At 35.8% G+C, this 13,800-nt stretch overlaps 2 protein-coding genes across 2 annotated transcripts in view; both read right to left on the bottom strand.

Moving 5' to 3' along the window:
• Nucleotides 1-1,262, bottom strand: part of LOC108978173 (endocuticle structural glycoprotein SgAbd-9-like) — a 6,646-nt gene extending 5,384 nt beyond the window's left edge. The window contains exon 1 of the mRNA XM_018948320.1: nucleotides 1,200-1,262. Within this exon, the coding sequence (XP_018803865.1) occupies nucleotides 1,200-1,217 (18 nt within the window). The 5' untranslated portion in view covers nucleotides 1,218-1,262. The remainder of the gene's footprint in view (nucleotides 1-1,199) is intronic.
• Nucleotides 1,263-8,854: 7,592 nt separating this feature from the next.
• Nucleotides 8,855-10,803, bottom strand: LOC108978168. The gene is made up of 3 exons (XM_018948311.1): nucleotides 10,786-10,803; nucleotides 9,182-9,309; nucleotides 8,855-9,119 (listed from the first exon to the last, which is right to left on the bottom strand). The coding sequence occupies exons 1-3, from the start codon at nucleotides 10,801-10,803 to the stop codon at nucleotides 8,855-8,857; spliced, it is 411 nt and encodes a 136-aa protein (XP_018803856.1).
• Nucleotides 10,804-13,800: the final 2,997 nt, after the last annotated feature.

A 13,800-nucleotide genomic window follows, 5' to 3' on the forward strand; every position in this document is an offset into this window, starting at 1 on the left:
TCACCCTGATCACTTTGGTATATATAACTCTATATCTGACTCTTTTAGTTTTAGGACTTACAAACAACCGTTATGTGAACAAAACTATAATACTCTCTTTAGCAACTTTGTTGCGAGAGTATAATAAGTTGAAGTTTGATTAGAAATACGAAAAGACTTTTTCGACTACCCATTATATATATTTCGTAGGGTCTCCAAAGTTTCCTTTTGGGTGTTACAAGCATCGTGGCAAACTCGATATACCCCGTTCAGGTTATAAATACGTAACTATTTACATTTAGCTTTTAAACAAGACATTTTGAATCTAACGTGCGCTGGGGGCGCCATCTATATGATGCGTTAGAATCTGCTATCTTTATCGATTGTCCAGTGAGAATTTATTTTGTTTAAATTTGCAAAACGCTGTATTGAAGCAGAAGAAGAATATTTTGAATAAAATAAATTGATTTTGCCGAAAAAATCATTTATTCTGTTTTTTTCCTGTTTATTTTAGAGTCCACCTTAAACTAACAACTCTGTGTAATATAAATTAATAACATTTTTTTATAATTTCTTTCATAATGATAAATGACTATTTTCCCTGGTATAACCATTTCATATGTAACATATTTTCGATAGTGTTTTAGTGCATTTTATTCGCGTGAATTTCGTGACCGGCTTAAGATGACTATTAGCTAGACCTTCAGCGCGCGTGCGTTAAATTTCCATAGAAATAAGCAAACATGCATCAGATAAAACGCAAAAAATATTCCAATAGGTGTTTTTGTTTTAAACACAATGTCTTAACTGACCTAGGTTTTAACCGGTGATGCAAAAGTTAGCTTTTAACTTTTTTTTCTGAAGATTTCCCTCAAAAACGTTATGCTGACATATTGTGAAATCTTGTAACCACTTCAGATATTTTCTAAATTTGTGTTATAAATTTATTTTATTCAATTTATTATGAATATATCACTTCTGATCACGAAAAAATTTCAAAAAAGAAAATTTGACTTTAATGCTTGTTCATACTTTGCAAACTTACTAAAGTGATTTTGATTCGAATTTACTCTTCACATTCTGTACACCCACTAGTATTTTTGATTCCTTAATTTTTAATCAATTTTGCAAAATATTTTGTTGTACTCTAAAAGACACGATATGTACTCCACTCCTTTGCGCGGTATACCAAAATCATCTTGAGTGTATACGAAACTTACCAGCTTAGCAGATGCCATGTTGAGGCTGCTTGAAGATCACAAAACTGACTGAAACTTGAAAAGCAATTTTATTCAATATTTCGCTTTCGTTTCGAATTTGCAAATGCCATAATTAATAGTTGATACCTAAATAACCAAATACCTGTATTCACATATGCATATTAATGATTGTTTTAAGACATCTCTGTTCTCAGCTAGATTAGAAGACACCAGCGGTTCGACAACATTCAAATACATATGTATTTCTGTACATGCATGTTTGTATGTACATGTTTTGCATACACATAAGTATGTACTTGGGTGTGTTATACAAAATCGAATAGATTTTTTAAATTTTTTACTCTCCGATTAAACCGGTCTCAGATTGAAACTGGACTTGAAACATACTCGTACTAATCAAAGTAAAAATCATCACAACCGCAAATGAAATAACGAAAATAATGATGACATTCCGTAATGAAAAGAGAATAAAGAATACGAAAAGGGCAACAGCTCACGAACGGTTACAAATGGCTAATAACGCTAATGACGTTATTGGCAAGAAAAAGAGAAGAAGAGAGAAGTTTACGACATCGTAAGGAATTACTAAGCGTCTACCTATACGATACCTATGTAAATTGTACAAACATAGGAAATCCCACAGTCAGATAACGAAAATAAAAGTGATATGACAAGTGCACATAAATCAGCAATCAATTGTAAGGGTTGTTAGATAAATACGGATAATTAAGCCTTAACCAGTAACTCACTGGATTTTGGAAAAAAAAATAAAACTGATTTTCTTCCACCCCAGCCCACCGAATGCTTCTTAAGTTGAATCATTAGTATTCACATGAGCTATCCTCATCCCTATACTTATTACTATACACTATAAGTTGGATGGACGCGTACGCGTAGCCGTGGACGATCTTAAAATTCTCCCTCTCGAGTAGAAGTGTTAGTTTCTTGATAAAAGTGAAACAAAACGAGGAGGATAAGATGCTTCCTGTGTGACACCCAGATAAATGATATGGAGATCGCGCTGCCTAAATTCGAACCTTTGTGCGTGAGTTGTCGTCACAGATCCTTTACGTACGTTTTAGTACGAAGGATATTAAACATATCAGTCTATAAAATTTTAGCAAGAAGTAGTTTTCCTTTTCCGATTTATGTATCGGTATTATTATAAAACCAAACAGGCTTGTTATCAATAATGGTAGTCGAAAAATCTTTTCGTATTTCTAATCAAATTTCAACTTTTTTTTTTTTATATTTATAATGAACTTTTATGAGCCAAGTATGTACCATTTCGGTCGACCACTTTTAGTCATTTTTCCGCTAGAGACAGTATTTCAACAGTGTAAAACTTTTCTGATTTCTCGGCGAAAAACTGCGACAAGTAATTTTCACATTTTCAATCCATTAAGGCATCATAGATGTGTGTGGTCTAGCGTTGTCATGATAGAAGACGAAAGCCTTTCTGTTGATTAGTTCTGGCCGATTTTTTCGATTGCTTGCTTCAATCTCATCAGTTGTTGACAGTAAAATGTAGAATAAATCGTTCGACCAAGCTGGAGCAGCTGATAGTAAATGATTCCTTTAGAATCCCACCAAACACTCAGTATAACCTTTCGAGATGTCAATCCCGGCTTTGCGATCATTTGTTGAGCTTCACCACGCTTGAACCATGATCTTCTACGCTTATTATTATCGTAGTTGATCCACTTTTCGACACCTGTTACCGTTAGCTTCAGAAATGGTTCGATTTTGTTTCAGCAAAGAATCGCTAATTCGGTCCATTAAAATTTTCACAGACAATTCATGTGGTACCCAAACATGGAGCTCCTTTTTATAGCCAGCCCTTTTTAAATGGATCAAAACCGTTTGATGATGATTGTTAAGTTCTTTAGCAATGTCATGGCTGCCTATGTGACTGTCCTGGTCAATTTTTTCGAACCATTGTTGTGCTACACGAACTGATACGGCATCGTCTCCGTAAACTACACAAATTTCATTCTACGCTTGCATGGCATTATTCCCTTTTCATGCAATAATTTAAAAATGTAGCGAATTTCTTCATTGTTTTCACTTTCCCGAATTTAATTTCTTAGTTATCTTCTTCTTCTTCTCAATTGGCGTAGAACAGTTTTCTAGTCTGAGATAAAGTTAGGCTTACAGATGTAAAGTTATTTTCTTTTATAGGGACAGAAACTATTCACCAAATAATTTTGAGAAATTCTGATAAGTTGACAGTCTTTTAGATAACCTCTTTTAAAGAAGTCAAGTCAGATTCCTAAACTGTATCGTTTCTTAACTGTTAAAAAACTGGTTTGCGCTTAAAGTTGTTAGTAACCAAACTTTCGAGTTACGAAAAAACCAATCTTTGTATACATATGCGCAAAAAAGAATGCGGCAACTTATCCGACTTCCTCGTATTCAAATATTTACAACTATAAGTTTAAATATACAGTAGTAGCATTCATTCATAAAACGAGCAAAAAGTGAGTAAGAAATACATATGAGGAAAATCTGAGTATGAGAAAGAATTACAAATATATTTGCATTTGAGTATGTGCTTGCTTTTGGTTTTCATTCGGCAACCAGTGATGGGAAATCACATATTTCATTGAATTTTATCCGCATTTTTGTAGCAAAGTCATGCAAATATGAGGATCAAGAGCAGTTTAGCCAATTGAGTTCTCACTTAAACGCTGTCTTACGAAATTATATTTTATGATACAGTAATTATAGTTATTGCGAGGGCAATGAGGCATGCGCATGAAACAGCTTTTAAGTGCTAAGTGAGCACCTACAATAGCACCTGACCAAATCGTATTAAAGTAACTAAACCCTGTTCGGAGAGAATCGCACTTGTCCAATTGAATGAAAAACATTTGTGTAATTTTTTTACTCTTAAATTAAATTGTCGAAGTTAAGCAATTTTTTATTTATTCCTCCATTCCAACTGATGTCTGAACCCTAAATGTTTAATACCAGGCGAGTGTAAAAACCTATGAGAGAAAGTCACGCTAAAGTTGAACGATTCGGAAGCCTTGTTGAAATGTTGAAGATGGCCTTCGGTGATAATATTTTGTCGCGGTCAAACGTCCACAACGGCCATCAACAACAAGTGATGATAAACACGTCCATAAAATAAATGAATTGATACTTGAGAATCAATGACTAACAGATCTTACTGGAATCATTGAAATTTCGATAATCATTTTGAAAGATCATTTGTGCTTGTGAAAAGTGAAAGCACGATTGGATTCAAAATTACACAATTTTTTCGAAAAACAATCTAGCGTTAACGTCCTTGAAACAATATTTACCGACTATCAGGATGTTGCGAAACGTAATATTACTGGTGATGAGTCTTGGATCTATGTTTACAACCCGGAAACAGACGATCAATCGGCCGGATATCCTGGCGAAGGTAGGCCAAAGCCGAAAAACCACGTCTGAACGGTTCAAAAATCAAGGTGTTATGTTTTGCTAGTTTTCTTCGATAATAGAGATGTGGTGCACTCCGGCTAAACTGTCAATAAGAAAAACTATTTGAATATTATTCGTCATTTGCGCGAAGCTGTTTGTTAGCTCGGAATTATGGGCCGACAGCTTTTGGTTTTTGTTCCACAATAATCTACCGTCTCATACTGCATTGATTCCTTGTGAGTTCAAACGAACGGTTTGGAAAAACCATTATGAGTCATTTAAAGACTTTTAACGTTAATCGCTAATTAATTAAGTGCGCATTGAAGGCTAATCCGGAAATTGACTTCAACTATTGTTTCGAAGATTGGAAAAAAATAATGTTGGTACAATAGTAAGCGGTATTACTTTGATAGGGACGACATATGCACATTTTATACGTTTTATACTTGTTCCAAAGCAACTTGCTTCAAATATCTAACAAATGATTGCTTAAGTAACAACTATGCGCATCTAGAAATTGAATGTAATAAATCACGTGGATTTTTTTGAAACTCCAAAATTCGCCTAATACGTTTTCTGGTTTAGCCATATTTCAAGTCAATAACATGTCAACAAAATTCAAGATCGAGAAGACGACAAAAATGACCATCTAAGCAACCAACTAGTCTTGCTGAAATACCTACACTAATATATAATTTGTATACCTGTATATGCGCATTCAATTAGCTATAATTATTAAGAATCAATCTTTGATATTACTTTTTATTATACTTGTTTAATTACAGATATACATTAAATGAAAATCATGAATATCGCGGATATCGGGAATATAACATAACAGGCATTAAGCACAAATGGTTTGTTTGAAAAGCATAGTAAAAAGAACTAGTGTGTCTATAAATCAGTTCTTATTATCATGAAACACATCAGTCATAACTTAGTTTTGCACATCATCATTAGTAAAAACTTTGTTTACGATAAAGTATTGTATAGTAAGTTTTTATATGGAATTACTATTTATTTAGTAGGGACAAGCGTGAGCTTTAAAAGCTTCATATTCACAACAACTCATTGAAAATCAATCGCAAAGATTGCATCAAATTTACAGAACTAAATAGTTTGACAAAGAAGCGAAATAAATGGATCTGACAGTGAACAAGGGCAAGACGAAATATCTCCTGCCATCAAACGGAAAGACGTCGTAATCGCGTCTTGACTCCCACATCACTACTGACAGAGTCCGTTGTGGTTTAACGTGAGTACCTGCCTGCAAAGGCCTAACCTCACGGTGCTTTCCATTGCTAGAAGCACAAAGATCAATACAATGCATTGATCAGCGCCCCAAAGCTTAAGTGCATGACCAAAGCATGAGTGCCTCCACATACACTTATACTTTGGCTCCAATTGGTAGAGTGGGACTCCCTAGCCGCCTTGGTCGGGTTCGAGGCCGACCTAAAACCTCTGCCATACTCCACAGCCACGAGTCTCCCCAAAGGGCCAAACCCAATGAACATATTAGAGCCAAGGGCTAACTTCTCCCCGTGGCACCATGTTAAAGTCTTTGGTATGACTTTTGTAACTTTTGGCTACTACCAGTTTGAGTTCATAGTAATCCCAGCTCATGACAGGTGGCATTTGTCGCTTGAGTAACAAATGCTTTTATATAAGGAATTAATATAAAAACTATAATATCATTTCAAGCACTTTTTCTGACATTGGCCATATACCATGCTGACATTTAAAACAKACCTGTTTGTCAGACATAGTGCATGTGGATTTTAGTTSCCTCTTACGACAGGCATGCCTTACCACGGGTATATTTGGTTTCCCCCGAACCCACAATAGGTCCCCCTACCCGCAGGAGGAATCACTGTTGACAGTCATAATTTTGAAGTCGTAGATAATTTCGTCCATACTGGAACCAGTATTAACAGCAACAATAATGTCAGTCTCGATATCCAACGCAGAATCACTCTTGCCAACAGGTGTTGCTTCGGAATAAGTAGGCAATTGATGAGTAAAGTCCTCTCTTGACGAACAAAATCCAAACTCTATGAGTCTCTCATTACTTCCTTGCTGCTATCGAGTGAASAGGCATGGACGATGTCAATATGTGATGAGTCGACGTTACGAGTTTTCGAGAGAAATGTTCTGCGAAAGATTTATGATCCTTTGAGCATCGGCAACGGCGTATACCGTAGTTGATGGAACGATGAATCGTACGAGATATACGGCGATATTAATATAGTTCAGCGAATTAAAAGACAGCATCTTTGCTGGCTAGGTCATGTCGTCCGAATGGATAAAAACACTCCAGCACTGAGATTACTTGACACAGTAAGCAGGGGAAGAGGAAGACCTCCAGATGGAGAAGGACCTGGCTACAATTGGAATCTCAAATTGACGTCAAAGAGCGAAAAAGAGAAACGACTGGAGTGCTGTAAACTCTGTTATAACAGCGAAAACGCTGCTTACGCCAATAAAGAAGAAGACTAATTTTCATAGAAGAATGTTAGGTCAAGAATTTAACTTTCTTTTTATATGAATGAGAGTTTGCCATTAATCTTATTTTTTAAAACTATTTTGGGACGAAAGACCAAATTCTCGGCCATTTTTGGCAGCAATTGGAGCTGTATGCCAGCACTAACGCACCAAGTACTCTCTTCCAAGGTGTCGAACGCCTCAGGCTTCCGTCTCTCCGGTGTTGACGAACTCCGAAAGAAGTATTGCTTCACTGAAATCCACATGAAACACACGTTATAAACTGTGTTGTTACTGAACTGCTTCACTACTCAATGAAAGCTCTAAGGTTTTGAACACTTACGCGCACTCAGTTTGCGGGAAATTTATATAAAGTAGAGCATTGTTGTTAATAACTGGAGCCGAGATCACTGGTAGGAAGTTGCCAACAAATTTAACTTTGAGAATATTTATAGTTCATGAGAATCAGTCACTGTTTTTTCAAATGTTATGCCTTCTTAAGTTGAGTTTTGAAATTTAAATTTCTTATTAAGAATTTTAGTCTATAACACCGGCAGTATTGAATAATTGCACAAAAGGTATTCCAAATCATCCTCCAGACGATATATAGGGAATAATGCCAGTGTGCTCGCCATAACTATTTCAGTTTTCGCCCTCTTGTATTTTACAGGAGCACTTCCTTGAAATTGAAGAACAAGAGACAAAAGAACAAACTTTCTCAAAAGATTAAGGAAACGGGGAGTACAAAATGTTGTTTACAATAAAGCAAGGATCTACCAAAAAGAAAGTGGATTCGTTGAGATATCTTGAACGTAACGACTTTATTTGCGACGGAAGGTACTGAACAAGTTAATTTATCAACTTACGGATATTGCCCGCAGTAGTCGCTAGCCTTACACTTCTGGAAGTTTCATATCTGTAGCCGCTAGGCTGACTTTTTCAAAACGGTGGTCTATAGCAATGCAATAAAGCTGAAACGCTAATTTAAAGAGACAGTACAAAACCATAAACCTTAAAAAAATATTCTTTTGCGTTTAGCATTTCCCCTCAATAGCATTTGGGATGGAACTTTGAATGTCATTAACTTATGAAAGAGAAAAATTTATCAATGAGCAACCAAAGGTCGATCCATTTCGAGTTGCTCTACTTTTTTAAAGAAAAAACACAGAAACTTCAAATTTAATTGAGAATGTTTATTATCATTTAAAAGAACATGCTATTACCTTCTCACCGCCATCATCATGAAGAAATATGGAGCGATGATTTCACCGGCCTACAAACCATACCACGTAAATCTTTTCCGAGTTGTTCTTCGTCCGAAATGCAGCAACTTTTCTTGTTTACGTTCCCATTGAGCAAGAATGGTTGCTGAACAAAATTTGACTCGAAAAACTTTTCAAGAGCCCATGGAGCGAAACGATGTCGCTTGGGAAAGTCCAGTGGTTTCAGTTCTTGCGAAAAACCCAAATAAGCTTAAGACATTATTTAAACATTTCCATGATGATACTGAAAAATTTATCTGGCAAAAGCAATATGTACTATACATGAAACTCCAATTCGCTAAGCAATATTTCATTTAGTTTAAATTTCCTGTATTCATTATTTTACAAAGATGAATTAAAATACTTTCATTAAAAGAATGTTGTTTAGTTTATTGTCAATATTATATTATATTTGTATTAATTTTTACAATTTCCATTGTAGACATTTTCACATAAATTCATTAATGGAATTTGGGAATAACATTTATACCATTTTCACTATTTACTGCCCTTGGCCAATGACTTTAAGACCTTGGCACTCAATCCACACTTCTTCATCATAGGCCCAGTATTGCGACACTTCATCACCTTATAACGAGATTTATAACCATTTTTATCGGCTGTATACATCGTCATAGTCTCAGTATCGCTCTTTTCGTCATAGGCCGTGTACATGCCCACTATCACCAATTCCTCATCCGCCGTACCGGGATTCATAATAACGCCAATCTCCTCGCGTATATTGCCATTCGGCTCCTCTTGCCTAGATAGATAAAAAGTGGTAGTTAATGTGTTAAAATAGTTATAAAATTGTATGCCAGTTACTTAGATCGATAGCCTTCCTTTGTAGGCACCTGACTGTAGTACATGGTCATGAATCCAGGATAAATATAGTCCAACATTTGTGTATTTGCGGAGCGCAAAAAGGTGATAAGAATTGATGCCATCAAAAGCTGTATTATCACAATAGAGTTATACAAACTTATTTATTTAGAAGTTGTTATTGCGAAATATCAGAAACATGCAAGGAGTTTTTGTGTTACGTGTCTCGTGCTTGAACAATTTTTCTGATAAAAATTATTAATCATTTGAGATCGGGATCAGCAAAAATTATCTACAGCTAAACTTATGTGTCATTCAGTTAGGAATCGAAATAATACTCTGGAGAATTCCGTATTCCGCGTCTCAATTAGGTTCGTAATCATTTCCGTAGATCTAATAATATGAAAAGGCAGTACCGAACTTCGGTAAATTCAGCCTCCACAAAGAAACATCTCCAAATGGGTGAGGCTGATCGGCTTTGCAGGAGCCCGAAGTATGGTTATATATTATGCTAAATTCCAGCATAAGAAAATTCATCAAGCTGCCAGGCTGTCTCCGGATCGAGAGCCACAAACTAGGTAGATCATTTTCTGATAGACGGAAGACAACGCGTACGCTCCGAGGTATCCACTAACTTCTTGCGTTACAATCGACCACAACACGTGCGGGGTGGGATAGATATCGAGAATTGAAGAGGGAATCGAGACATATTTGCAAAAAAAAAGTGAGGCGCCGAAATGTATGTAAATGAAGAGCTTGACAAGCTGGCCGACAGCATACTCCTAGAGAACACCCAGAGGTGATCTAATGACTGATGTCCAAGCACTTCTGCAACCTGCGGACGAAAGCATACCCGACCATTGGAATTTAAGTGTGCTCTGCTCAATCCACAAAAAGGAGACTTCACAACATCGAACATCTGCGCGTTAGTTCTGCTTTCTCCACACTGGATGAGCGAAGAAAATGGGTCTAGTAGTTAACAAACAGTCGCGCACTCGCGACTATTCTCCCACGTCACTGTTGATAGTCATAACTTCGAAAACGTATATCTTGGAACCAGTATTAACACTAACAACAATTTCAGTCTGGAAATTTCACGCAGAATAACCCTTGCTAACAGGAGCCACTTCGACCTTAGTAGGCAATTGAGAAGTAAAGTCCTTTCTCGACGAACCAAAGCCCAAACTCTATAAGAGACTCATTATTGCCGTCCTGCTACATGGCAATGGTAGGCAACAGCGAATATCGCATTCGATGGAAAGAAGAGCTGTATGAGTTATTTGACTACACTGACATACATAGTTCAGCGAATTAGGAGAACAGAAAGTATGTGAACAAAACTTTTCGAGTTGTCAATTTTTAATTGAATCACTTTTCTTATCAACTGTAAATTAATGTAATTTTGAAATATGAAACAACACTATTTCATAATTTCGTGCTCCTATTTACTTTTCATATTATATGAAATTATCCGTGCAATATAGTAAAAGGTTTTCTTTGTAATATACTAGTACTATAAGGCTTCACATATTCAATAGAATAATTCTAAACGCATTTATGTGTTGTATCCTTTTTGTGACTGATCGCCAAGCTTCTGGCTCACTTACCAGCTTTGCGGACACCATTTTGCACTGTATTACGTTAAAGATCAAATAAACGACTGAAGCATTGTAATAAGAGGAGTGAACACAAAGGTTTCCAAATCATATGTCACTGAATCCATCACTGCAGATATGCATCATTGCAATTGCAATTTGTAAGTGGATATACGCATACAGTGGCAGGTCATAAAAATGCACTTTTTGGTAAGGCAATACAATTTCTTCCAATTGTCAAATCGTAAGCTTTAAAAAGTGGCGAATCGAACAACAATGCCAAACCTAAACTTAGCACGCAAAGAACTAACATCTTAATATAAAGTTACTTTTAGTCTAAGTTGCATTTTCACTGTATTCCACTGTAAATAGACACTTATGTGCAAAGCAAACACGTAACATCGAGGTAAGCGAGGCGGGTTCAACCATCCTACTGCCGTGATACGCAGATTTAAAAAATCATCTAATGATGTCGTAATAAATAACCGTTCTTGGTAATTCTTTTGATGATTTGTTACTTTAAAGAGTACAAGCTTGAAGACATCTGCTATCACAAGAAATCAATTAATAACGTCTTTAATTGCACTTGCTAATAAAATGTCTTGTAACAGACATGCAGTGCATTACCTATGATGAATTGATGCCCTCTCTGCACATCGCACTCGTCTTATCCTGAAATTCTTCTTCTTTAATGGCGTAGACATAACCTAGCTAGAGTGACCGATAACTTTTAATTCGCTGAGCTATGTCAACTATGTTATTATCATCTCATCGTTCTCTTGAATGCGGTATTCGCCATTGCCAAACTCAAAAAGTCGTAACGCCTACTTATCAGATGTTGCCATCATCCATGCTACTGCGAATGATCTCTGAAATGGTGGGGGAGTTGTATAATTTGGCCTCTGTTCCTCAAGAGAGAACTTTACTTCTAAATTGCCTACTCATTTATGACTGTCAGGTGCGACAACTGTTTGATGACAAAAGATATTTCGTCTTGCTTCTTACTGTTCGAAAATATCAAAGTTAAAATTTGTTGTGGGGGCTCAGTTTCAACAATAGCAATAATTCTGCTTAATCACTGACTTATTCTTCACAATTCCTCGTTAACTCCATTTATAAACCGCTGAACCAGAGAGATCTAGCAACTTGTCTTCTTATCAAATTAACCACGCTCCCTACTAGAGGAAGTGTGGTTATCATCTATCGATCCAACCATTCTTGCTAAATAAACTAAAGATTTCATCCACTTGAAAGAGATAGCCGTCTTTGGTCTATACAGTATGCTTAGTATGTACGCTTCCCATGATTCCATTGGAAAACGTTTAAAAAGTTGATAATAAACAAAAGAATTACATAAAACTGGCCACACGTTCAGAAAATAAGTAGGTACATACAAGATTTTTTACCAAAACCTTTGTTTATTTGATTTCACATAATTTCTCGAAAACGCAATGATTCAAGCCAAATGTCTTTAAATATTGTATAAATCACATATGCACGCATCTACAAATAATAAATCTCTTTTTTTTTATGAATGAATACTATCGCCTAATACGTTTTCTGGTTTATCCACATTTGAAGTCACCAACATGTCGACAAAAGTCAAGATCGCGAAGACGACAGAAATGACCTTCTAAGCAACCAACTAGTTCGTTCGAATATACAAATACATATTATAATTTTTACACCTGTACATGCGCATTCAATTAACAATAAATACTTAAAACATTGAATACGCAAATTATTAGTTATATGACAATTATATATTTCGGCTCTCTTTGGAATGCAATATATGGTAGATATTTTTGTTCATTTTATTATAACCTGAACAGGGTATATTAAGTTTGTCGCGAAGTTTGTAACACCCAGAAGGAAGCGTCGGAGACCCTATAAGGTATATATATAAATGATCAGTTCGTTGAGCTGAGTCGATTTAGCCCTGTCCGTCTGCATATGTCATTTTCTCTTCAAGAAGCTGCTTATTTGTCGGAACTGCCGATATCGGTTAACTATAGCATATAGCTGCCATGCAAACCGAACGATCGCAACCAAGTTCTTGTATGGAAAACTTTTGCATTTGACGTGCTATCTTCACGAAATTTGACATGGATTACTGCTTAAAGTTATAATATAATATCCGAAAAAATTGTTCAGATCGGATTACTATAGTATATAGCTTCCATATAAGCTGAACGCATAGTTACTAAAATAAACGCACCTGTGAAGGGTATATTAGCTTCGTTGCAACCGAAGTTTATGTTTTTTCTTGTTTTTTTTTCGAAAAAATAATATTTCTCCATCAAATTCTGCTTGTGTCAGAGGATACTATAATACAGACAACGTCAGTGCTGTCAGTTTTATTTGAACAGCTGACATAGTTTATGTACTACTCGCCAACAAATCGAAGAGAACAGTATGGCGCATCGGCTTTGATTATATGTAAATATATCTTTATGAACAGCGCAATAAAATGACAACCATATCTGTGAACAAGTTATTATCACAAGAGGCATAAAGTGAAAATTTTACTTTCATATACTTAGGCTGGAATGGAGAGAAGCTTTTGAGTTAAAGCTCAATGAAGGTTCACTCCACAGTAGTCAAAATAGTTACAATCAGTAGTATGTCGGTAACTTTATACATAAAGTGGAAAAATTCATGATATGGTGGAACTATTTACTTATATAATTTCTGAAGTTTACACAGTTAGAGGATTTTGTAAGAATACCGTGTACAAAACTTAATCTCTAAAACATCCTTAAACACCTCATCACTTCTAGCCCTATCTCTCCAATTAAACAGTAAACTTCAACTAGCAAATAATACCATTATCACCATAAAAACCCCATTCCTTAAAAAGCGTTTCATAAAATTAATTAGCTGTTCGAAGGCTTCCACCAGCTCGATGAGAGATAACACAACAAAGATCTGTCAAACATATGGAAAAGTTATGGTAGGAAAATCTATACTGAAATCATTGCATCGAGGTTAATAACGGGTGATTTTTTAAGAGCTTGATAACTTTTT

The sequence above is a fragment of the Bactrocera latifrons genome, unplaced genomic scaffold (genome assembly GCF_001853355.1).
Source record: "Bactrocera latifrons isolate USDA-ARS-PBARC rearing strain unplaced genomic scaffold, ASM185335v1 scaffold_119, whole genome shotgun sequence".
In the NCBI taxonomy this organism is placed as follows: domain Eukaryota; kingdom Metazoa; phylum Arthropoda; class Insecta; order Diptera; family Tephritidae; genus Bactrocera; species Bactrocera latifrons.

Coding starts and splice junctions, on each gene's coding strand:
- LOC108978168 (XM_018948311.1), bottom strand. Junction 9,120..9,181: donor AAGGAAGGCTATCGATCTAA/GTAACTGGCATA, acceptor TTATCTATCTAG/GCAAGAGGAGCCGAATGGCA.